At 41.1% G+C, this 26,160-nt stretch overlaps 1 protein-coding gene across 1 annotated transcript in view; it reads right to left on the bottom strand.

Annotated features, from left to right (window-relative positions):
* Window positions 1-26,160, bottom strand: part of NALCN (sodium leak channel, non-selective) — a 343,201-nt gene that overhangs the window by 302,316 nt on the left and 14,725 nt on the right. Inside the window, exons 2-3 of the mRNA XM_050937548.1 lie at window positions 23,880-24,026; window positions 22,460-22,642 (exon numbers count right to left, since the gene is read on the bottom strand). Of these exons, the coding sequence (XP_050793505.1) occupies window positions 22,460-22,642; window positions 23,880-23,987 (291 nt within the window). The 5' untranslated portion in view covers window positions 23,988-24,026. The remainder of the gene's footprint in view (window positions 1-22,459; window positions 22,643-23,879; window positions 24,027-26,160) is intronic.

The following is a 26,160-nucleotide window of genomic DNA, read 5'->3' as shown; positions in this document are numbered from 1 at the left end:
GGTTGCTATGGGAAGCTTAGCTCTAAATAGCATTTGTGGCTGTAACATCACTTCCTTGTCATTGAATTAACTCAGGTTATGCAATCATTGGAAGCACCCCTTGACTGAAAATTCAGTGCATTATATGAGTGGTTACAAATGTATCTATACCATAAATAATATATGTTTATGGCAATCTTGTATGCTATATAAAAACATTGAAAGAAATCACTTAATGTTAATAAAAGATCCTTCAGCAGTACTGATTACTATGAAGTGCACAGTGCTTAAGAGACACAAACTAATATTTTGCAAGAGCTTAGTAAAAAGATATTTTAAGACGGGGCCAATTAAGTAAATTTTATTCTGAAGACCAACATAAATAAAGAAAACAAAAAGCAGCAGATGTTTTCTAGGTTTTTTTTATGACTCTCGTAAAACAATATATATATTCGTCCATTTCGGCACTTAAATCGTTACAGCTATGATAACTACAGAATCCATAATTATTTCATTATTTGCAGTAGTAATAAATTAGATTTTACAAAATCATTTACAGAGAGTTTCTTGGATTATTTTAGAGATTACTAATGAGGAAGTAAGTCCTTATTTCACTCGGATAAGACCAGTGAATTTTACTTTTAACAAACATTGAATTTTTACAAATTTACAAAAGCAAGCACATTGAACTTACATTTTTCACTAAATTAGTACATTGCAATAAGAGGGAAATTGTGAAGTGCCTTATTTTGTATTTTATGCTCTGCTATTGACATGCTAACTACAACAACTGTGCATTTTAAAATATTTGTAAGTGTTCAGAGATAACAAATTCTATATAAGCTGTTCTGCTGATCAATCAAATATGATTCCATTTCACCTACCCCAACTTGCACATGGGGTGAATACACAATGACAGTTCTAAGGCAGGTAAAACTTAGAAGAAAATAATCCCTTTTTAAGATTTAAGAATTAATACTTTCAATACATCATACTGACAGACTTCTGGAAAAAAAAGATGATAAAATATTACTCAAGTGTATCTGAAGTGGTGGAAACGTAGTTACTAAAACAGCAACAAGCAATGGGGATGGAGGGAAGAGCTCAAATCATTAAAACAGAAAAACAATGCTTGTAGGCTGAATATGTTATTCAAATCAGGGATATCAATCACGTTTGTGATGAAAGACATAACACTTAGAGGCCATCAATCACATCTGCTATGAAAAATGGAGAAGTCTTAAACTTACCATTCAAGCATTAACAAACACAGGCATAATACAAATTCTCCTGAAACTGATTATATTGTTGGACCAAATTCTCTAAACTGTAAATCAAAAACGGTCAGAAACTGCTGAAATCCAATAAAAAGATTCTACATGTATTCCAGGTGCTTGCATGTATGCACACAAAAGCCTCCTGTCTCATCGCCACAGGTACTATGGGATACATGTTAAATGCCTCAATTCAGGAAGTGAAAGACAAGGCAGGTGAGATAATTGGACCGACTTCTAATGGTAGAAGGCATATGTTTTTAAGCTTCACAGAAACTTTATTGTGGAAAGTAGTCAGTGTATCTAAGCTAACAGTTAGAACAGATTTTTAAGCATAAGGGGTTTACACAAGATGTAGAAGACCACTAAAATGAAGTGGGCAATTAAGGTTAGCAAGCAGTGGGATGAGTTACGAATTGTAGTAATGAGCCATAAAACTAATGTTTCTGTTAAGTCCATGGTTTTCAGTGTCTAGCACAGTTATAAACTTAAGTGCCCAGGCTCAACCTTCGACGGTATTTTGCAGATTTCCTTTGAGGGTGAGGACTGAGCGGTCAGATATGGTGTGATCACTTTGTGAGAAGTGTTCGCCCATGGACAATATGATGTTTTTGTCTTCTATCATTTTCTGTGAGTGTTCATTTGAGAGTGTCATGATTATCTAATTTCACCCACATAGTTATTGCTTGGCATTTGATGCGCTGGATCAGGTATGCCACATGTTGTGATAGGTATATGGACCTTGAAAGGTGTGGTGTAGAGGGTATTGATCATTGCTGCAGTGGAGATATGTCTGCAGAGTTTGCATATGTTATTCTAGCAGAGTCTGGTGCCACTTTGAATTGGCGTGTCCTGGTCTATGAGAGACTTGCTTCTGATGATGAGCTTGGGAAGGTTGGGATGGGCGATTTCTGAAAGCCAGAAGAGGGAGGTTCAGTAAAAATTTCTTTGTCTCCATCAGGTCTGGGTTGTAATTATTTGATATTACTCGGTATGGGATCCAGCGTGGGGTAGTTCTCCACCAGAGAAAAAGATCCCATCACAGAAAAGACCACCCAAATACCCTGGAAGAACCTGCTTTCAATGCACAAAAAAAACCCCAACCAACGACAGCACACCACAAGATGTTTCCTATCAACCCACATTGAAACCCATACAGAGTATCATCAACACTGCATACATTTATTCAGCAAGGATAGTCTCTATTGTTTAACTATTTATTGTTTTTCCATCTTACCCCTCCAAAAAGCTATTTATATCTTAAATATTTCAATACATTTTCCATCCCTATTTTTATCCTCAAATGTTCATATTTATAGATTTCTAATATTGACAGAAGGGAGATTTTTTGAGGACTTGATCAAGCACTCCCTCTAGCAGGCTGCTTTTAAGCACATACGCAAAATTTCCACTCCCTTAGTGTGGCATACTCTAAATGGGTCAGCTCTTGCCTTCCAATCCAAAGCTACTGTAGTTCATTAGTACTATATGTTAGAGAAGAAGTTTTTGAATTAATTAAGGTGAAAATTTTAATCTCAAACATTAGCACTTTCATCATTTTAAAATAATTCAACAGATTTTTTTCAAACATGGCTTGTTCTGCAGACTCATCCTGATTTTAAAAATCAAATAAGAACCACAAGCACTATCCTATATCTTTCCAACAAAAAGACTATGTAGGCAATTCTAATTTGTATTCTATTGTGGACTTGATTAACTGAAAATTTATCATAGTAAAAGAAACCATATTTTATAGAATAACCACAAGGGCCAGAGTTAAGTTTGAATTTCACCTTAATTCTATGGGAATGTTTTAATTTTTACTTTTGAGAATTTAATAGTCATCAAGGCAGATGTGCTCCCTCTCCCCCAACAAAATTATACATTTTAAATGAAAGCTTTGGTTTTTACAGAGTGCTCACTGATGCAGCATTGAATCAATGTTGTATCTTAGTTTCCCCTCACTTGGGCATTTTGGTTCAGAGCTCCATTTTTTCATCCATTCTATTTATTCTGATGGACACCAGCTCTACCTTCTAGGTCAAGGGTCACACTCATGACCGTAACTTACCATACCTTGCTTAAAACTGTTCACACGTTTCCCTAATTGAGTTTTCATCACAAAGAATCTTATGACAATCAACCATATGGACACAGAGCAACAGGCTGTGGCTGAAAGAAGTCACACATTCTGTTTTACTATATGATATTTTTGAAAAAAATAATTGATGTCTTGATCCTGGCCAATGTATTTAGGACACAATGTGTTCTTCCAAAAGGCTCTTTTCTTATGAAGATTTTTGTCTAGTTTTCAGAATAAATAATTTTGACCGTGAAGCTGAACATCTCCTAACAATTCTTTTTCCACTCCCACCTGGGTGCATTTTAAATATCTTAAAGATTACATTTTGAACAGCATGTCTAAAATGATGGCATATACCAACTCCAATATTTCCTTTCCCTTCTCTCTTATGTCTGCATACAGTTGGGGAATCTCACTTGAAGCTGACAATCCAGTTAATATTTCTACCATTTTGTGAAAAAGGGTAAATTAGGACAACTAGTTTTGTAACTTGCAATTTCCCCCTTCATGTTTAAGTGACTTAAAGATAGGAAGTTTAATATCATATATGTATGTGATTATTCAGGGGTTAAAGTATTGGACCATGAGGAAAAAACCCTAATTGTGAGAGGTACTAAACAACATATATCTAATAATCTATAAACCAAGACACTCTCCTGGAATTAGTGTGACCATGTTGGCCAGACCAGTTGACAGAAGGTAGGTCTCTGAGTAAAAGGCAATTGGGAAGGTGGCCGCAAAAAACTTGGTCTCCAACACACATGTAGATCTGGAAATAAATGCCCTGGACCACCAATAAATAATTTGTTTTAAAAAACAAAAACAAACAAACAACAAAGTGTCATACCTTCATCAGTCTTTCCACCAAGAATCACAAGCCCATACTCATCAAGTGTGGAGGAATACGAAAAAGTAAATATGAAGGCACGGTAGCTACAAGAAGTCAGCTGTGGCTTCCTGAGTCAGAGCAGTGAAGCCATGGGGTAACATACAGCAGGAGCAGTCCTGCTCTAAAGGACAGAGATGGCACAACTGGTATAAGGTCCTTTACATAAGCAGATGATTGGGGTAGCAGAACTCATATCCACTCACTCTCTGTTGTTCCAGACATGCTCCCAGTCTGCACCTGCCCCCACTACCCTCTTATAGCAGGGAGGCAACTGGTATAAGAGATGGATATTGAGATGAAGTTCCTCCTCTACCTTGGTGTGTCCTGCGCTTATTTGGCAGATTTGCTCACCTCAGTGATCTTCCCCACAGTCTGGGTCAACTTCTCCTGTGTCTGATCAGGAGCTGGGAGATTCGGGAGGAACCCGGGCACACCCTCTACTCTGGGTTCCAGCCCATGGCCCTGTGGATTGCAGCTGTTTATAGTGCCTCCTGTAACAGCTGCATGACAGCTACAACTCCCTGGGCTACTTCCCCATGGCCTCTTCCAAACACCTTCTTTATCCTCACCACAGGACCTTCCTCCTGGTGTCTGATAATGCTTGTACTCCTCAATCCTCCAGCAGCACATCCTCTCACTCTCAGATCCTTGCGCCTCTTGCTCCCAGCTCCTCACACATGAATCTCACTGACTAACTGGAGGCTTTTAACTAGTTCCAGCCAGCCCTTGGTTGGCTTCAGGTGTCCCAATCAATGTAGCTATCTCCACTGCCTTCTAGAAAGATCTTAATTGGCCCCAGGTGTCTTGATTAACCTGGAGCAACTGCCATTTGGTTACCATGGTACCAGGGAGTTGTGTAGCCTGGGGCTAACATACCTGTTCCTCACTATTTTACTGTAGCCATCTGGCCTTGCCCCATCACAATATACTGTCTCTGGAAGCACTAAGCCAGTAGCTAATCCTCCTACACAGTGGGAGTATACCACGAGAAAGGCCAACAAGTTTGAAGCCACTCTGCACTAGTTTTAACAAATCAGAGAATCCACCCTTGAGTACTTAACAAAAGCCCAGTGAAATGGCTGCAGTCTGCCAGAGGTTAACATACAAATAGACTGAGCCTTGTGGAACTACCCTATACTAAAAACACAAGGGTTATGCTGCAAGCTAATGATGTAAATTATGTAATCACTTAACTAAGGTTATTACAAAATTATTGAAATCAGTGAATATTGCCAAGTCATAGCCAAATAAAATCTGACATATCCACTTACTATGATATTAGTTTGAAGTAAAGTATAAAAATCTTATAATGACTCCCACGATGTGATTGGTTTTACAATAATACAGATTACAAAGACAATCTCGTTGACATTTGATCTTGTTCTCTGTAAACCAAAATGTGTCAGACCTGTATTTAGTTGGTCTACAAGATGAAGAACTCTCCTATCTTCAAAATATTCATTTTACTTTCTAATACACTTTTTTTTAAATGATGGTAATACCACAATGCTTGGTCATGTACTATGTAGTAGCAGCAAGGGTCTGCAATAAATACTGTAGGAACTATGCTAAGTAGATAAATAGTATAATAAATGTGTCCCCTCAGCTTTCATAGAGTGTGAAAACCACACTATTCCTCTCCCATTCACTAAGGGGAGAATTTTCAGCTTAGCCATCTGCTTGTTTATTCCATTTTTCTTCCAGCAACATGTGAATTCTTTTGCAAACGTACATATTTTCCTATTCACTGCCTAAGATTTTAGAATGTTTTCCTCCTTTAGTTATTTAAGAATACCAGCATGGCAACAGTGTTCAATCCAAGCAGTTTACTTGGAATGCCCTCTTCTCTTCCATCACCTAATTGAAAAGTGGGAGTATAAAATGCTCATAAGATGGCACCCATGTAGACTCTCTAACATACCTATACTTGAAGAATAGATTCATGATACCTTGTCTTCTGCTACCGAAGTTATTATAAGCATTACACAGTGATTTAAATATATATATATATACACACACACATAAACACACACACACAGAAATACATACACGCACTCTACACTGAAGAGCTGAGACAGCAGGCTTTCTCAGTTTTATTTGCATAACCCAGTGGATCAGGCTTCACATATACTGCATTACTGAGTGTCACCTTATCCTTTCTCTCACTGTAATTCTCCCTCTCCTCTCTTCTTCCAATTGAAGACACTATCCAGTTACAAATCAGTTTGGAGTCGAGAAGTCCACCATCGGGGCTGCAGTAACACAAGTGTGCAGGGCCATTAATCGCATCCTGCTACAAAAACTGTGACTCTTGGAAATGTGCGTGAAATAGTGGATGGCTTTGTGCCAATTGGATTCCCTAACAGCGGCAGGGTGACAGATGGTATGCGTATTTCAATTTTGGTTCCGGGCCATCTTGCAACAGAGTACATCAATAGAAAAGGGTATTTCTTTATGGTATTGCAGATGCTGGCGTATCACAGTGTTCATTTCACTGACATCAACGCAGGATAGTCAGGGAAGGTACATGATGCATGCATCTTCAGGAACACTAGCCAGGATAGAAAGCTGCAAGCAGGGATTTTCTTTCCAGACCAGAAGATTCCAATGGGGGATGTTGAAATGCCTATAGTGATCCTGGGAGACCCAACATACCCCTTATTCCCATGGCTCATGAAGCCATACATGGGAAACCTGGATAGCAGCAAAGAGCGCTTCAACAATAGGCTGAGCAGTTGCACAATGACAACTGAAAGTGCGTTTGGCAGATTATTTCCATGGTCATAGCAACCTGCTGTGCACTGCATAATATTTGTGAGGCTAAGGGTGAAAAGTTTTCCTGGGGGTGGAATATAGAAGTAGATTGCCTGGCAGCTGATTTTGAGCAATCAGATACCAGGGCAGAGGGGCACAACATAGGGCTATTTGAATCAGGGAGGCTTTGAAACACCATTTTGACAATGAGCACCAGTAATGTGTCTTTCTATAAAGCACTCTGCCATGCTTTGTTAACCTGCTTCGTGACCGTGATTTATAGTCTGCAAATAAATTGCTACCGTGTATTAACTCTAGCAGCAACCACCGTGTGTAGGAGACAAAGACTGTTTATCTTTCAGGGTGTCTGTTTTTATTAAATAGCAATTAACAACACACAGAAAATGCTTGGTGGAAAGGGAAATAACAGTGAAGGACAGTCTCCTGAAGGAGTCTCTCATAGCTGTGTGTATCTCCTGCTATCATTCTGAAAGCTGCCCAAAGGGGTGGAGTGAACAGGGTACTGCAACGGGCTGGGAAGATGCAAGGAATGTGTGGGAGGAGTTTGGGGAAGGCATGGAAAGCAGTTTTGTGTGGGCTGCTAGGGGAGGAGGCTGAGCTCACGTGTTTTCTGCCTGCAGCGCGATTAAGGACTTCAACATCTCCATTTGCTCCTCCATCATTATCACCCACTCCTGGCCACTAAAATTTGCTCCTGGGTCTCCTTCCTCTCCTGTCTATCTTTCTATGATTTTCCTGTACAGTCTCTCTCCATGCCCTGTTCTTTTTTTCCGGCGTCCGAAGATTGGAGCACCTCTTAAAACATGTACTCCTTGCTCTCCTCAGTTGCTTCCTTATCTGGCAGAGATGCTCCAATGGTCTGTAGGGGTTTCCCCTGAAGGCCACATCTGCATAACCACAAAAAACAATACTACAGAAGGGGGATTGTTAGTTCACGCAGAGCACTGAATCATTATGGTAAAATATACTTCTTTCTCACTTTCCCTTGGCAAGCACACAACTCAGTGAATGCCCTAAATATGATGAGTTTAGGGATGAGGGGGGATGCGCTCAAGATGGGGAAAAGGGTCTTGGTGGTTTTTTAAGGGGATCATTGCAAGCGACTAGGAACAAAATTGTAAATTCTGCCACTGTTTTCCACAGGCTGGGGTCATTGACGCCAATATCTCATTCCTGAGGGAACTCAAGGATGCAAGGGTGCACCTGCTGCATGCGTATGGCTTCAGACCAGGTCCCTATGCTGCTTGCCTGTGTTCCTCTTTGGTCCCTGAACAAGCGATTGATGATTAGCACAGGAAAGATTCCTACAAGGGGGAAAGAAACAAAGCAGCTCTACCAAGGAACCTTCAGCAGAGGATTGGTGAGTACCCCCAGAAAAGTTTCCTTGAGATTTCTCTGGAGGATTCCCATGAAATCTTGGTGTGCATTAACACACTGTTCTACCCTACTGCATAGATGCACAGGGGAATGTGAAGAACATGGAAACACAGCTAGTCTTGTACATTTCTATCCCTTAACGCACTTTTAGCATATAACATGCATCCGACGAAGTGGGTATTCACCTACGAAAGCTCATGCTCCAATACGTCTGTTAGTCTATAAGGTGCCACAGGACTCTTTGCTGCTTTAACAAAGCAAAGAACACTCTACCTCATATAACCAAGCAGCATCAACTCAAAAAGATCACTTACCTAGACTCCCCTTTCCTGCACCATATATGCCAAAGATGGAGTACTGGGACAGGCTCGCACCCTCCTGGATCGAGAAGAGATCCTGGCTTGCCACGGTACTGGACAACCCCATCGCCTGTCCCATCTCGTCCTCCAATTCGACCTCCTCATCCAACACTTCATCCTCGGAGCAGATTCCACAGTCTGCTGTGTCCAGCCCTCACCCCTTCACCCCTAAGTATCCAGGGGGGTCTTGGCAGTGGAGGTGGGGTCACTGCAGAGGTTGATGTCCAGCTCCTTATACAAGTGGCAGGTCTCCGATGCACATTAGAGCAATGGTTTGACTCCCATAGCTTCTGGTACTCCTGCCTCAGCTCTTTTATCTTCACATGTCCCATCCGTAGCCCTTATCGAACATACCACAAGAAATCTGACCATATCGTATCAAAGTTCAGATGGCTGGAGAGGAGCTGGGACTGCACAGTCTCCTCTCCCCACAGAGCCAGCAGATCCAACAACTCAGGTGTGCTCCAAGCAGGAGAGTGTTTGTTGGATGAAGCAACCATGGTCGGCTGGGAAGATGCGACGTGAGCTCTCCATGCCATGCAAACAGACCTTTAAAGGGGGAGGGGCTGATGCCTGTGTACATGGCTGCAGGGCAGTGGAGTTCAAACTGCTGACCAGAGTGGTCAGGATGGGCATTGTGGGACACCTCCTGGAGGCCATTTATAGTGACATAACCAAGCGCAGTGTCTACATTGACACTCTGTCAATCTAACTTTGCCGCAAAAAGCTCTATGCCTCTCATCAAGGTGGTTTTATTTTGTCATCAAACCAGGAGAGCTTTGTTGGCTGATGGCACATTATAGACCTCCACTGTTTTGTTCACAAAAGCTGACTATTGTGCACAAAACTCTGTAGCCTAGACAAGACCTATATCAGGGCAGCAGGAGTGGCTATGCTTTTTCACATCTGGACTTAGGTGCAGGAAACATTTCACCCTGAGGATGTTCTCTCTTGAATTGGGAGGACCCAGGACAAAAATTATTTTAGCAATTCCATCCTGCAACTCCCTAGAATTCCTCTCTTAGCTGAATGAATTATCAGGTCTGGCACTAGAATCACTGTGACTGTGCACTGGGCAACTTTACTGCCAATATCAGCGATGACAACAATTGTTTGCGTTGCATGGGCCCTTGTTAATGTGCATAATGATGAGGACTCTTTTGTTAATCTAACCTCTAGGACAATCATGGAAATGTCCTAGGTGGTTTCTGGTTCTACTCATATATGGGCATATTTTGGTTATGATCTTTGAGATTGGATTTGTGATAAAGTGTGGGGGGGGGGAGGGGGAGGAAGCTCCCTTTGATGGACACCCAGCCAGCCAGTTAGCTGTAAAATCCCTCTTGGTAGCTGTTCTACTTGCTTTACCAGTAAAGGGTTAAAAAGTACCCCAGGTAAAGAAAAAAAAGTGGGCACCTGAACAAAAGAGACAATGGGAAGGCTAGAACTTTCTAAAATTGGAAAGGGAACTTTCCCTTTGTCTGTTGTTCTCTCTGGGCTGAAGAGACGGGGCAGCAGGAATGATGTGTAAAGTTTGAACAAGATATGAAAATCATCAGATCATATCTAGAACTACTTTTAACAACCCAAATATGTAAGTAAATCAGGAATATTTAGGAAGACACGATTAGGTTTATTTCTGTTTATTTTGTAAAGGTTTGTGGACGCCTCTGTGCTAACCCCAGATGCTTTTGTTTACTTGTAGTCTTTAAGCTGAACCTCAAGAAAGCTATTTTGGGTGCTTAATATTTTGGAATTGCTCTTTTAAAATCTAGCAAAAGCCTAAATTCCAAAATGTACTTCCTTCCTTTTTGTTTTTAATAAAGTTTACCTTTTTTAAGAAGAGGATTGCATTTTTGGTGTCCTAAGAAGTTTGTGTATATGCTGTTTGATTAGCTGGTGGCAACAACCAATTTCTTTTGTTTTCTTTCTCAGCTCTTCCCCAGAGGGGCGAGGGGGAAAGGCTTGAGGGTACCCCATAGGGAGGAATTCCCTAGTGCTCCTTCCAAGGTCCAAGGGGTTTTTTTTGTTTTTTTTGGTGTGGTTTTTTTTTGCATTTGGGTGGTGGCAGCATTTACCAAGCCAAGGTCGGAGAAAAGCTGTAACCTTGAGAGTTTAATACAAGCCTGGAGTGGCAAGTATTAATTTTTAGAATCCTTGTGGGCCCCCACTTTCTGCACTCAAAGTGACAGAGTGGGGATTCAGCCTTGACAGGGTTGGGTACAGGGGTTATTATAAAAATGTTGTCATGGTCAGATCATCAGCTCTACTCTTCCTCTCGCTAGGTGACAGACTCACTTTGATGGTCTGTTCTCAGAACCTAACAGAACGGATGGATTCTAGATCCCCGAGGAATAGTACTGTCCAGCCATTAGTCATATTAGTCTGGCTTAACACCTGGGAATATAATACAAAACAGTTACTGTGTCTGCTAGATGATCTCCTCTGAGTGATGAACAAAGAGCAAATGTGTAGGCTGATCTTATTAAATATCTCAGCAGTCTTTGTTACAGTTGACCATAAGGGTTTGTGGATGTGTTTACACAGTTTGCTACGGGAAAAAGACTTTTCCCACAGTTCCATTCATTACTTTCAGACAGGACCCCGGAGGTGATTGTGATCAACAATTTTTCATCCTTTTCAAGCACTCTCTAAGAGAGTATCAGAGGGTAGCCGTGTTAGTCTGGATCTGTAAAAGCAGCAAAGAATCCTGTGGCACCTTATAGACTAACAGACGTTTTGGAGCATGAGCTTTCGTGGGTGAATACCCACTTCCTCAGATGCATGTAATGGAAATATCCAGGGGCAGGTATATATATGTGTGCTAGCAAGCAAGCTAGAGATAACGAGGTCAGTTCAATCAGGGAGGATGAGGCCCTGTTCTAGCAGTTGAGGTGTGAAAACCAAGAGAGGAGAAACTGGTTCTGTAATTGGCAAGCCATTCACAGTCTTTGTTCAATCCTGAGCTGATGGTGTCAAATTTGCAGATGAACTGAAGCTCAGCAGTTTCTCTTTGAAGTCTGGTCCTGAAGTTTTTTTTGCTGCAGGATGGCCACCTTAAGGTCTGCTATAGTGTGGCCAGGGAGGTTGAAGTGCTCTCCTACAGGTTTTGTATATTGCCATTCCTAATGTCTGATTTGTGTCCATTTATCCTTTTCCGTAGAGACTGTCCAGTTTGGCCGATGTACATAGCAGAGGGGCATTGCTGGCATATGATGGCGTATATTACATTGGTGGATGTGCAGGTGAATGAACCAGTGATGGTGTGGCTGATCTGGTTAGGTCCTGTGATGGTGTCGCTGGTGTAGATATGTGGGCAGAGTTGGCATCGAGGTTTGTTGCATGGATTGGTTCCATTGAAACTCTCTAAGAGAGTTTCATCTTGTCATCTCAGGAGAATTTATTTTCCCCATTAATCTCATTTATATTAATTTCCATTTAGAAATGCTGTATTATTGTCAGCTTTCATACACACAACTTTACATCAGTATGGTTCCAGTCCTCCAAACGCTTAAGCACATGCATAACTTTATTCACATCCAGCGGGATAATTGACTTATGTCAAAGTTATGCATGTACTATTAAATATCTTTATATTTTTAGCTGTTTTCTCAATATATTTATTCAATAGATCTGTTTGCCAGAAGCTGGGAATGGATGACAGAGGATGTGGATCGCCTGATGATTACTTGTTCTGTTCATGCCCTCTGGGGCACCTGACATTGGCCACTGTTGGAAGACAGGATACTGGGCTAGATGGACCTTTGTTCTGATCCAGTATGGCCATTCTTATGTTCTTAATTCTAAAATATATAATAGCTACTTTTATTTATTTTTGTTTATACAAACTGTGATGATAATAATAAGTGAAACTCAGTTTGGCTTTATGATCATTGAGCTTCAGTAATGAATGATGGGTAGTGTAGCCAAAAAATAACTGTATTTTGTCTATATTAGTCTGGCAGTATGTATACATATTGATTACAGGTCTGTCGCGTCTTAGGCACATTTAACATGTGCAATTTCAGCTTTACGCAGTTGGCAAAAACAAGAAAAAAACAAAGAAAAAGAGAAAAATAACAATTTAAACACTGTTTCTGTAGTGCGGGCGATTCTGCCCACCATTAAACTCAATGTAATTTTGACTATATGCGATTTTCGCTTTACGTGCTGACTGCGGAACGTAACACCAGTGTAAGATGAGACAGACCTGTATTTTCCTTTTCATGTGACAAAATGAAAAGATTTTAAAATTATCAAAGAAAAAATATGAATAAATATTAAAACAAATTATGATAAATGAACAGGCACTTCATAAAGAAATCTCCTTCATAGCTTCTCAGTGCAAGAACTGAGGCCTCCACCTAAATCTGGAGGTTTACCGAGACAAGCTTTGATTATTTAAAGACCAAGTCCCCCGTGACCCCAGTGGGCAGGGGAGAACTGGAAAAAAAAAGCTAGGCAGCACTGTGGGTGGTGACGCACCTTTGCAACTATCTAGAAACTAGACAAGAAAACTGGTGCCTGGGACTCCTAACACAAACCCAGTTAAATTAGGGTGACAAGATGTCCTGTTTTTAAAGGGACAGTTCCGTATTTAAGCTTTCCTGCAGGAGACCCAACTTTTTCTTAAAAACTGGCAATTGTCCCATATTTTCTGTCTCCCCTGCCATCAGTACTAGCGGATCCTGCTGCTCGCTGGATCCCTGCTCGTCAGCCACCTGCCTGAGTGGGAGGGTCTGGTGGCCAACGACAAGGGTGAGTGTGCAAGGCTGGTGGTGGGGCGAAGATGCAGTGCGTGGAGCTGGCCACTCACCCTGCTGGTCTGTCAGTGCAGCCCCCGCTGCATGCCGGCTCTCAGCCAGCAGCACCCCATCCCCTGTACCATTTCCGGCCGGCACTGGCTGCACTCTGTGAGCTGCAGTGGCTGGTGAGTGCGAGCAAGAACCAGGCGGAAGCCAGTTACGTTTCTCCTCTGCTGCCCACCCATCGGCCCTTTACATGCTCCCCCTCTCGCTGTCCTCTCCCTGCTTTGCCTCACTACCCTCTCCCCAGCCCCACTGCTCCTCCATATCTCCTCCAACTGGGCGCGTGCCACCCTCAGGCTATGGAGAGAACCAGCTCCTGGTTGGAGCCCCAGGAAAGCCCAAGATGCTCCTGCCCAAGACCCTCCTGCCTGGGGCACTGGCCAAGAGGAGCTGAGCCTTGCAAGTGCCAAAGCCCTGCACAGCACTGGCATGGGGAAGCCTCTCCGCCCTCAGCTAAGCTCTGGAGTGGTGGGGGGAGGAGGGGAGGGAGCAATTTCTAGCCTGTTTGCACTTTGACCCTGCAGGCTCCACAGAAGTCCCCTGGGAAGGAGCTTAACACCCTCTTTGCCCGCCCCCTCTCTGCCCTGGGTCCTGCCTCCAGGGAGCATGGGGCTGCTTCGTACCCTAGGTAACCTCCCCTGCTTAGATACCTCGCTGGCGGGTTCACTGAAGCCCCTGGAGTCAGGTTCCCTGAGCCCAGGTGCACAATGCATCTTTAGGGTTTAACCCCTTCCTGTCTGCACTGCAGCAAGAGGCGACTGCATTATGTCCATGGCCAGCAGCAGCCTGAAGGTGTTAGCTGCCTTTCGATGCTGTGTACGCAGAAAGGGACAAGCTGCTTCCAGTAACACAGGGGAGAGGGGAGGAAAGAGAAGAGCTCTGCGAAGACATGAGCCAGGTCCTCCATCTCCCCCAAACCCCATGGCTGGAAGCCACTCCCATCCCTTCCCTCCAGCACAGTGCCAAAAGGCTGCTGCTGGCCACACTGTGTTGTGAACCTTGACAGAAATCTGGGGTGGGAGGGGCAGCATGTGACCCCACATGCGCTCCCCATGTTTTGTCTCGGGAAGACACAGTGCCAGGTACTGAGAGAGGCCGGTCCGTCCCAGGGGCCCAGCCAGGCTTGGAGGGCAGAGAGCTCTGAGCAGAGCGGGTCAGGTCAGTCAGTCACCCCCTCGTGTGGGAGAGATTTACAGGAGTGTGTGTGTGTGTGTGTGTCACAGATTATGTCACTCTCCTATCACATACCGAACACCATATACAAGAAAAAACAACTTGACTCAATGCATTCAGCCAGCAAAATGGACTGAAAATCAACCGCAATAAGACAGATATCATGACCTTTAGTATTGCCTCACCAACACCAACACAGGTAGAGGATTATGTTCCCACCAATGTAGAAACATTCAAATACTTGGGCAGCACCATGAGCCAGGATGGTGGAACAAGCCAGGACATCCAGAACAAACTCAGTAAAGTCAGGAATACCTTCAGGAGCTTAAATACAATCTGGAAATCATCAAAATACAACACCAAAACCAAACTCAAGATTTATCAGAGCTATGTACTTTCAATACAACTTTATAGGTCAGAATGCTGGAGAATGAGGAAGTATGACATGTCCAAACTGTCTTCAGTCCATACAACCTGCCTCAGAAAAATCCTCCCTATCTTTTGGCCCAGAACAATTGCAAACCAAGAACTATTGACACAGTGCAGCCAAGAGGATCTGAGCACCATCATTGCCAGGAGGTGCTGGAGATGGATCAGTCATGTGCTTTGGATGGAAACTGATTCCACCACCAGAGCAGCAATAAGATGGACACCTGAAGGCAAGCAAAAATGAGGCTGCCCGAAAACAACATGGCAAAGAGCTGTGGAAGCTGAGCTGAAAAACCTGGGGCACAGCTGGGGAACCATTAAAAGACTTGCCAGAAACAGACAGAAGTGAGGAGCTTCATCGCTGCCCTAAATGCCAGAGTCGTAATAGGAACACAATGATGATGATGATGATGATATGTGTGTCACCTCTCCCTGTGTGAGTCCTAAAGCCTTAAAAATAAGAAGGTAAATAAAAAGAATCCAATTATGCGGTATTTCTTTTTAACAGGGACTGTCAACTTGATGTTAATTTGAACATTTGTACTGCATAGTTCTGACTGATTGCCGTTTAACTTGCTTGAATACGAGTAATTTTACCAGATGTCCAGTATTCAGTATAGGGAAATATGGTCACCCTAAGTTAAGTAGCAGAGTCTTCTTGAAAAGCCTGCAAAATTGTTCCTCTGAATAGCAGGGCATATGCACTGCATTATCACTGGTGCCAGAGCAGACAGAACTACAGAGAGGAGGGGTGGATAAAATCCGACTGAAGTCTTCAGAGTTCCAAAATCAGGGGAACTCTAGCCTCCTCAGCCAATCCTATATTAAGAAGAGAGGGTGCCATTTCAAAATCCATGGCCACTAAACCAAATTATTCCAAGAGGCCCCAGTTCTGATCACATAAAAGATCCTTCACTGTGAACAGCTCTGCCTAGACTAAAGGCATGACTACATCCCCACTCTCTTGGGGCTCTCACACAGGTTGGCACCTTATCAGTCACTCCATCAAGTTAAGGAATTTTCACCTTCTCAGCCCTCTCAAAACAGCCATTCTCCAGTCACTAGCAAAGTTTCTGAACCTGATGCTGGAAACAGCAGCCAAGACCAGATGCTGTATTCATATCAAGAGAACACTTAACTCCCCAACTTTCTTGAACAAGAACATGGCTGTCAGTCATTACTCCTGTGTCCCTCCCCTCCTTGGCAGTAAATGGCAGCTGTGCAGAACTATTGCTAAGGATGATAACAGCAGGACTTCCCCCCTACCACTTCCTAAGAAATGCCTCTTGCTGATCAGAGCAGTGGCAGTTGTACTCAATTTCCACTTCTAGCAGGGAAAAACAAACAAAAAACACATTTAGCTATACCAGGAGTGATCCTTAGACATTTTTAGCTCTTCTGTTACATATAACTATTATTTTTCCCTTCTTAAGCACTCCTCTGGGTCTTTCTCCTCAACCTCTCCAGGCCCTATTCTCCCACTGCCAAATACTTCAATTCAAAACCTGTAGAAATTCCATAACTCCACTATCTCTAACTCCTTGGCTTCCTTTAAGCCCACTCTCATACCACACGTTCTTCCTAAAGCTCTGGCTGAAAATCCATATCCTCTGCTCATGTGTCCATGGCTGAAACTAATCACTGCCAAAGCATGTCTCCTTCTTGTTCTTTCTGTTATTCTTGTGTTCGACTGCTGCAGTCCTTGGCAAGACATCCCAATGGGAGCTGACAGATTGGTCCATGCCCCACTTCACCATAACCACAAGTGGGTGAAGGAGAGGGGATGGGTCCACAAACACCTTTTGCCTTCTCTCCTTAGAAGTTGAAGGTCTTTGCTCTCTATCAGGATAATCTTTGTGACATTACCCAGTCAAGAATACACAAATCAGATAAAATAAAAGAGATTTACATACCTCCCTGGTCTACCCAACCTCAGGTATACCTCATCTACAGATTTGGGGCTACAAGGTTTTACCATTATACAAATAAATAAATATATTTGGATGTGTTTCTCCAGTATGTCATTTTAACCAACAATTCCTCACACACTGTGTCACAGTCCCACCTGTAGGTAGATCTCTCCTTCTCCTTCTAACTGACAAGGCTCCTTTCTACCGGAAACTCTGCTCCAGGCTACCATCACATGATGACTGGTCACTTTACCCATCCACTAGCCCAAGCCCAACCCTTCACCTGGGAGATTGACATCTAGGCACAGGTGGTCTTGGGTAGCAGCAAAATCTAATCTGGCCCAAGTAAGAACCTGTTAAACACAGTGTAAGACATTTGATACATGAAAAATAGAGGGTTAGGCATTTCCACATTTGGAACCCCCTCATCAAAAGAGTATCTGTTTCAGTTGCAGCTAACATGAGAAAAAAGGGTTTATATCCTTCCGACAAAAATAATTACCCCTTTTTAAACATTCATTAAATCCCACCTTAAACTTTTCACTAAATAAATAAAATAAACCTGTGCTTCAGTACCAAAATATCATGAGGTCTCTGAATTAAATACTTTACTTCAGCCAAGTAGAGCCATATTTTTCATTTAAAGCTTCTGTTTTTGAGAGAGAAAAAAATCCCAGTTTGGATGCCCTAAAATAAGTATCTTTTGAGATTTTTTTGGCAGACATTCTTGACTACCCGAATCTGTGCAGCTCTCCTTGTTAGTTGAATGTGGCCCTTGATGGGAAATTGACAAGGACAAGCACTCAGATGTAGAGCAGCCTGCTAATTTTCACCTTTTGGGAAAGAATAAATATTAACTGAAGAAAGTCCAGTAGGGAATTATGTAAGTATTTACTGGTGCTTACAGTTTAAACTGAAAAAATGAGTTCTCCCAATAGAGAATAAATTCCACAAGTCCTTTTAAGAGATTGAGTTCCTTACGTAGGTGGATTATACTGCATGATGGTACTTCTCCAATGTGTTGGAAGAATTTATTTTCATCATAGCACATAACAATTCATGGGTAGGCCTTAAAAACAACTTCAAAGCAGATCTCTCTTGTACCATGACAGTTGAAGTGTCTTTTTCCTATGCCTTACTCCAAGCACAATCTCCACATGCTTCCCCCAGCACAGCCACCAATCCCAGTATTTGTCATCTATCAAAGAACCAGAAGCAAAAGCATTCCCACATCCCACTATGGGATTAACAGTGGAAGGCAGAAAAAGTAGGATGAGAAGCAGTTCTGGCTGCTGGGAATAAGAGTGATAGACACTAAGGAAGTGTCTCTGTATAGGTTGACTATGAAGGGATTTTGAGAGGCAGTGGCTCAGTTGATATGGAGTAAAGGGAAAAGCAGAGATGGCCAGATACAATGAGAGTATGGTGAAAAGAAATTGAAAATTTTTACAATGTTTCCCCATTTTTGACCAACTATGTACAACACACCTTCTTCAAGCTTGCACTCATCCAAGTTTTGAATCTTACTCTGGTTTTACGGCAAATTACCTTGGGAACCTCTTCACACTGTGTGATCATGGCTTCCCACTGACAGCTTCAGTTAAACTCACATATACATGATACAAAACTTTGTCAGTGACAAGCAACAAGTGCAGAGCTCCCTTGCCAACCAGTCAGGATGACTGTTAACCTCAATACCTCCAGAACCAAACCATAGGCTGGTTTTACCAAGGCAGTCCAAATAAAGCACAAACACTTGAATAAGGTTCCATATTCCTCTCCTCTTGGCAAAGAAGATACCAAAGGCTCAAAGTAATAAAAAATGCTTAGAAACAGAGACTTTCCCACTTTCTTCAAGCTAAGGGAGGAGAGGACAAAGACATCATCCCCTCTTTCCCCAGCACATCCATGAACAGGCCTCCATAAAGCTCTTGCCTGAGGGTAAAGGATTATTTGTGCAACAAGCAGTAACTAATGCTCTAGGAAAAATGTTTCAGGCACACAGACAAAAGCCCTGAGGCTGTTTTATGGAGAGAAAACACAGGTTACACTCTCAGACACAGCAGAGCAAGGCTCCCTGTGAGCATGGCATCATCTGACACTAAAAACATAATACTGTATAATAGCCAAGTTCTCTTCTGACTCTTGCCAACTTGTCTCTCCATTTGTTTACTCAGCCCTAATGAAAATTTAAAATGAAAAACACTTTATATGGATTTCATAATCTCAAGCATCAAATCCAGGGGCTTCTATCTGAGACATTCATTGCAAAGTGCTGTCACAACTTTTTAAGTTGGTAGCTTTATCAGGAAGTTAATACAGTACACAAACATTTTCAACACAAAAACATACAGACTGAACAATCAAAAAAGCAAGTTCTCTTGCACTGTAAGAACTGAATACACTATGGCATCCTAAAAAGGACCTTTGTTTTAACCATGTTATACAGATGACAATTTCTACTTTTGAATTACTATGCTTACAGGACTATTTCCCATATGTTACAACTCTTCCTTTAGGAACGTAGAACGTGTACGAAAAGTATTGATACTGAACATTAATATTTTCAACCCTCTGAATGGTTTTCTAAAAGATCTTATTTTCCATTTTCTTAAGTGCCAGGTGTATTTAACACATGCCTGTACCACAGCTCAATTTAACAGACATCTGTTAACACAATTTATGAATTATTCTTACAAAACATACTGATGTGGTTAAGTCACACACTGCACAAATTCATGAGCATGTTAGAAAACAGAATGTGCAGTATGTAAAAATCATTAAAATAAATGATTAATGTACATAGATCCCATACAAATACTGAAATATGGAAACTTTTATATCCATAAAATATAGTGAATTTGTAAAAGTAAAGTTTTGTGATAACAAACTTAGCCTCTACATTAAAATTTTGATAAGTTTATTTTTAATTATATTTGATTTTTCATGACTAGTAATATATGAAACACTTGGTTCACGATTAAGGAAACATTTTCTCTATAGCCAACGCTAACTGGGTAACTTATTTCATGAAGTAATTAATCAACAACTAATTTTTAACTTCATTAAAAATGTTCAGTTCTTCAGGGCTGATTTCAATATCTGTGTCTTTCTGCAGCTGAGCATGTCCATGTGTGTGTGTGCTGAAGGAGGCTTGAGGGCCTGGCTCAGCAGGGCAGTGTAAGGGAATCCAGACTGGTGAAACTGGTGGGCTCAGTGGTACCCCAGTATATCAGGTGGCACCTCGGAAGCGGTGGGGGGTAACCCGTCACAATGATATATCTTGATTCAATAAGGCTTTTGACAGTCTTAGATGACATTCTCATAAACGAGAGAAATGTGGTCTAGATGAAATTACTATCGAGTGGGTGCAAAACTGATTGAAAGAGCATACTCCAGGAGTTTGCTGTTAAACTAGGGAGGCATATCAAGTGGGGTCCTGCAGGGATCTGTCCTGGGTCCCGTACTATTCAATATTTTCGTTAATGATTTGGATAATGGAGTGGAGAGTATGTTTATAAAATCTGCAGATGACACCCCAACCTGGGAACGGTGGCTAGCACTTTGGAAAAAAGCATTAGCATTCAGAATGACCTTAACAGATTGGAGAATTGGTCTGAATTCAACAAGATGAAATTCAGTAAAGACAGGTGTGAGGTACTATGATTGTGAAGGAAAAAAAAATCAAATGTACAAATACAAAATGGGGAATAACTGCCTACGTGGCAGTACTGCTGAAAAAGTTTTGGTGGTTATAGTGGATCATAAACTAAATGAGTCAACAATGTGATGCAGTTGCAAAAAAGGCTAGTATAATTCTGGGGTACATTAAAAGGAGCATAATACATAAGACACAGGAAGTAACAGAGGACAAACTGGAGAGAGTCCAGAGAACAACAATAATGATAATAGGTTTAGAAAACTTTACCTATGAGGAAAGGTTAAAAAATGGGCAAGTTTAGTCTTTAGAAAAGAAGACTAATAGAGGAACTGATAAAAGACTTCAAAATATATTAAGGACTGTTATCATGAGGACTGTGATCAATTGTGCTCCATGTCCATTGATAAGATATTAGGAAAATCTTTCTACCTATAAGGATAGTTAAGTTCTGGTGTAGGCTTCCAAGCAAGATTGTGGAATCCCCATTATTGGAGGTTTTTAAGAAGAGGTTGGACAAACACCTGTCAGGGATGGTCTAGGTACAACTGATCCTGTCTCAGCACAGGGGGGGTGCACTAGATGACCTCTGCTCAATATTTCTATGATTATTGTAGGGCTGCTGGCCTGTTTCCCCATCCCAAGAAGGATTAAACACCACACCCAGATCTCTTTCAGGCCCTTCCCTTACCTCAGGGCAGGGAGTATTAATTTAAACAAAAAATGCCCATAGTAACTCAAAACAGTGCTATCCCTTGACCAACACAGGCTGCACAGACCTTTCATTCTGTGCTGCTCTCTGCTCCACAGCCAGTCACAGGATCCAACCTCTGTCCTGCAGCAATCCTTCCAAGTGAGTTCTGTCAACCCTTAATAGGCATCACTTGATCTCTTTCCAGTTTAAAGGCACAGACCACCATGTTACAATTACCAAATCCTAAGGCCCATAAAATACTGACATAACTACACCACTTATTTTTTAAAGCCACATATTATTGTTTTGTTTACTTTTAGTTTTTATGACACCAAAATGATTCCCTCACCCCACATTATCTACAGATTTGACAGTTTCATTCTCTGTATTTAAACTGAAATTGTGTGTTTAAACAGAAGGCTGGAATAAAATCAGGGAAATGATGCCATAAAGGGATGAACAGCCTATACATTTATGGAGATCTCGGCAGATTTATGTTTTCCAGTACCCTAAATAATTATCTAGGCAGGTACAATTAGACTATCCCAGAATCATTAACAAAACTGCTCAATAGTAAAAGGGTTTGTATACTAAAGTGTTGCTGAGAAGAAAACAAAAATCAGCAGAGAACCATAACATCTCTCACTTACATTGCAATTTTTATGTAAGCTAAATGAGATATTCATCTTATTTTACTCAAACAACTGCCTAATGTAGATAAAATAGAACACTTATTTGACACTAAATATTTTCATAAAACTCCTATTGATATATATGTGGGCCTTAGAATAATATTTTCTTCTTGCATTCTTGGAACTAAAAATGATTGCTCAGATCATCCAGTGAAACTTGCTACTTGTTAATAGGAAATATTGAATAAGTGTATCAGCATTGTAATACTGGTTTTGAAGATTAAATATTAAGATTAAATAAAACTTCCATCTGGAAAAGAACTGAAGTGGAAAAGTTTTTAAAATAGTTAAAACTTCAGCAGAACAGATTCAAAAACGTTTCTCTGTGTAAATGATAAAAATGTTATTAAAAAGCTCACCTTGACTATCCCACGGATATGCATTTTTGCTATCATCTCTGCAGTGTAGAGAAACATCAATAAAGTATCTAGAGCAAATGTCAAATATTGAAGAGGTGGATAATGCTCAAAGGTCTTTGGGGTGTTCATACAAACAGAAATGACACTGATGATGGCGCAGATGCGTAGCAAAGAGTGAACCCACTGAAAAATGAAGGGTTACAACTTAGTTTTGATCTTACAAAATAGAGTATGTATATGATATCTATAACTCATATTGACATCATTTCATACAAGTTTTTTCAAATGTTATCATCCAGATTTTTATGGTCCTCCCCCCAAAAAACCAGGCATTTCGGATTCTATTTAAAAAAACAACATACAATAAGTGATTTTGTTCATTAAGGGGTCATGTAATCTAATGGACTAAGCACTGTTTCAATCTCTGTGTATTGAGGAATGTGTGTCAATAATATTACATTTTATGTTTCTGTAATTAATTTTTGACTTTGTTACAACAGCCAATGGCGATATTCTATTAAAATTAGTGTCAAGTATCAGAGGGGTAGCCGTGTTAGTCTGAATCTGTAAAGCAGCAAAGAGTCCTGTGGCACCTTATAGACTAACAGACGTTTTGGAACATGAGCTTTCATGGGTGAATACCCCTTGCATCCGAGGAAGGGAGTATTCACCCACGAAAGCTCCTGTTCCAAAACGTCTGTTAGTCTATAAGGTGCCGCAGGACTCTTTGCTGCTTTTGTTAAAATTAGTATGAGTAATTAATGAATAAGTGTTCTCTTGTGAATGATTTCAGTGCTAAAACACTGAAGCACAGCTGAAGAGCTCTAGCATCCATACTGCAAACGAGATGACAGTTGTCTAACATAAAAGGAACACCAATGCAACCATGGTATATATTAATTTATTTCAGCTTATTTATTTTCCCAAGGATATGAGGACAGTTTTTGAAGTGGATTAAAATGACTGACCTAAACAGCATTCTTACATCAACAAAGAAGATGAACCAGGATCTGAGAGATCAACACTTTCCAAATATTAACCATCCTCCTCAACAGTAAAAGAACCTCTCTCAAGATTGTCTTTGTGACCTCGTTTTATAAATTTGGCTTTCAATTTAAATCAAGCAGTGCTGGCAATCTAAGGCAGCTGAAAGGTGGGGCGAGGGGATAAAAGTCCATGAATAAATTACTTGATAATTATTGTTTCACCATCCTCAACACTCTCCAACAACTGATGGAAAAAGTATTGAATAAAAATTGGAAATATTACCTGATTGACTAGCAACTGTAACCAGTTCATTACTTCTGACTAAAATCTACTTGTTTCAGGATCTTTCTTAAGTTTCATAGAAGTGAAATTATTTTAACTGTAAAATGTAATATTTAACTTGTAATTGGTAATTAGTAAGAAATAAACTTACTGGCTTGTTAATCCACAGGATATCTGCATTGTCTGACAAAGATTCATCAGGGCCAAAGTCTGTAACAGGCTGAGCTTCCACACGTGAGCTTTGTTTCCGTTTGAGCATCCTGAAGTTAACTTTCGTTATCTATAACAGTGAAGCCCCCTTGGAAAGAAAAGAAACAAATTTATTAAACAACTCATTCAAAAAGCCCTGTCTGAATAGCTTTGTTAAACAGAAAACACTTGTCACTAGGCCAGGCTGCTCTTGCACTTTCTTGTGAAAGTGAATCACCTCAGATGGTTTTACACAGAAATAGGCAACAGTAATAATTTAAAAAATCCTAGCAGGGCAAATAGACAATTACCAGTTTTGCTCCCGTATGCAAGGAAGAATATTGTTCCATGCATAGGCTTAAACCAAAGTTTGATGGGGTTGATCTGACTCCTATTGAAGTTAATGCCAACACTCTCATTGACTTCACTGGAGCAGTAGGATCAAGTCCTACAAGTAACAGGCTAGCAGGGGGAGTTAATTGACTGAGACAGATGTTCCCATTCCTTATTGGGCCTTATTACTAGTGTTCTTCTGTCTATAATTGGTATTTGTTTAATCTTTCTTTTTGTATATACATTTTTCTACTCACCTGTCAGCCAGTCATTCAGTCCATTCCTGTCCATGTGTATGGACAGATGTAGGCACTGGGGAGGTTGTGCAAGGTTAGGGACAATCAGAAGCCCCCCGTTTAGAAGAGCACAGAGACTGGCTCATTTGAACAACTCAGGGATGTGAAACGCCTTCAGTGGGTTGGGAAGTGGGGAAAAGAGCCTTGACTTTCCCATATATCCTACACAATGGCCAACAGGCCTCGATGAACACAAAGAGAGGTGCTAGCTGCGCCATCCCAAGGGAGAGTATAACCTGAACAATCAGGAGCTCAGGAAAGGAACTGTGCCTTCCTAAAACAATCCCTCCTGGATATCCCCAGAAGCTGGATGGTGCAATCCAGTGCCTGAACCAGGACATGTGATTTGTACAGAATGACCTTATGTTCCAACATACAATCTCGCTAGCAGACTGTCATAATATAATTCCCAATTCTGAACCTTAGCGTCCAAAATATGGGTACTAGCATGAATTCCCCTAAGCTTAATTACCAGCTTAGATCCTGTAGTGCTACCACCAATCAGGACTTAGAATAGAGTGCCTGATAAACTCTGGTCTCCCCCAAAACCTTCCCTGGGGACCCCCAAGACCCAAATTCCTTGAGTCTCACAACAAAGGGGAATAAACCATTTTCCTTCCCCCTCCTCCCTTCCAGGTGTTCCCTCCCTGGGCTCCTGGAGAGATATACAGATTCAAGCTCCGTGAATTTAAACAAAGGGATTCCACCCCTCTCCTTCCCTGTTAAGTACAGACTCAATTCCCTTGAGCCTTAACAAGGGAAAAAATCAGACAGGTCTTAAAGCAAAGCTTTTAATAAAAAGAAAGAAAAAAGGTAAAAGTTTATCTCTGCAATTTAGATGGTAAAAAGTTACAGGGTCTGTCAGCTTATAGAAACTAAAAAGACACCTCCCCCCCAGAAAAGTACAATTTAAAATACTTCCAGCAAACTACACATTTGCAAATAAAGGAAAACAAATAAAAAGACTATACCACCTTTCTATACTCACAAAATTGGAATAGAAGATTAGAGAGCCTGTAGGTACGTGTGGTCACTCTCAGAGCCCAAAGAGAACAAAGCAAAACCCAAAAAACACAAACAAAGGCTTCCCTCCCCCGAGATTTGAAAGTATCTTGTCTCCTGATTGGTCCCTTGGTCATGTGTTTGGTTCCCTGTTTGTTAACCCTTTACAGGTAAAAGAGACATTAACCCTTAACTACCTGTTTATGACACAGGCACCATATAGCATGGTAATGAGCACAGTGTAAATACTTTCTAGATTTGATTGGCAAGCTGAGATGGGTTCCAAGTCAATGTAAATATCTGCACATGTGGGACCATACAGCTGCTTCACCAACCAGTTCATTACTCCACATCCAAATATTGTTTATCAAACAAGGGTAATATAAAAACAAACAGAAGGGCTAACTTCTGCCAGCCTTATGCACGTTGAATGGGTAGCACTGGCATGGGTGAGGCTGACAGAACCTATCACTAAAAATATTATAACCTTAAACATTTTATTTTTGTAGTAAATAAAGACCACTATATGTGTACATGAGGTTGTAGTTTTACATTCCCTTAAGCTTCCTCTCTCCTTTTCTCACTTCCATTTCCTCCCTATCCCTTATTCCT

Source organism: Gopherus flavomarginatus, chromosome 1 (assembly GCF_025201925.1).
Source record: "Gopherus flavomarginatus isolate rGopFla2 chromosome 1, rGopFla2.mat.asm, whole genome shotgun sequence".
NCBI classification, from domain to species: Eukaryota; Metazoa; Chordata; order Testudines; family Testudinidae; genus Gopherus; species Gopherus flavomarginatus.
This window is presented reverse-complemented; position numbering and strand designations above follow the sequence as displayed.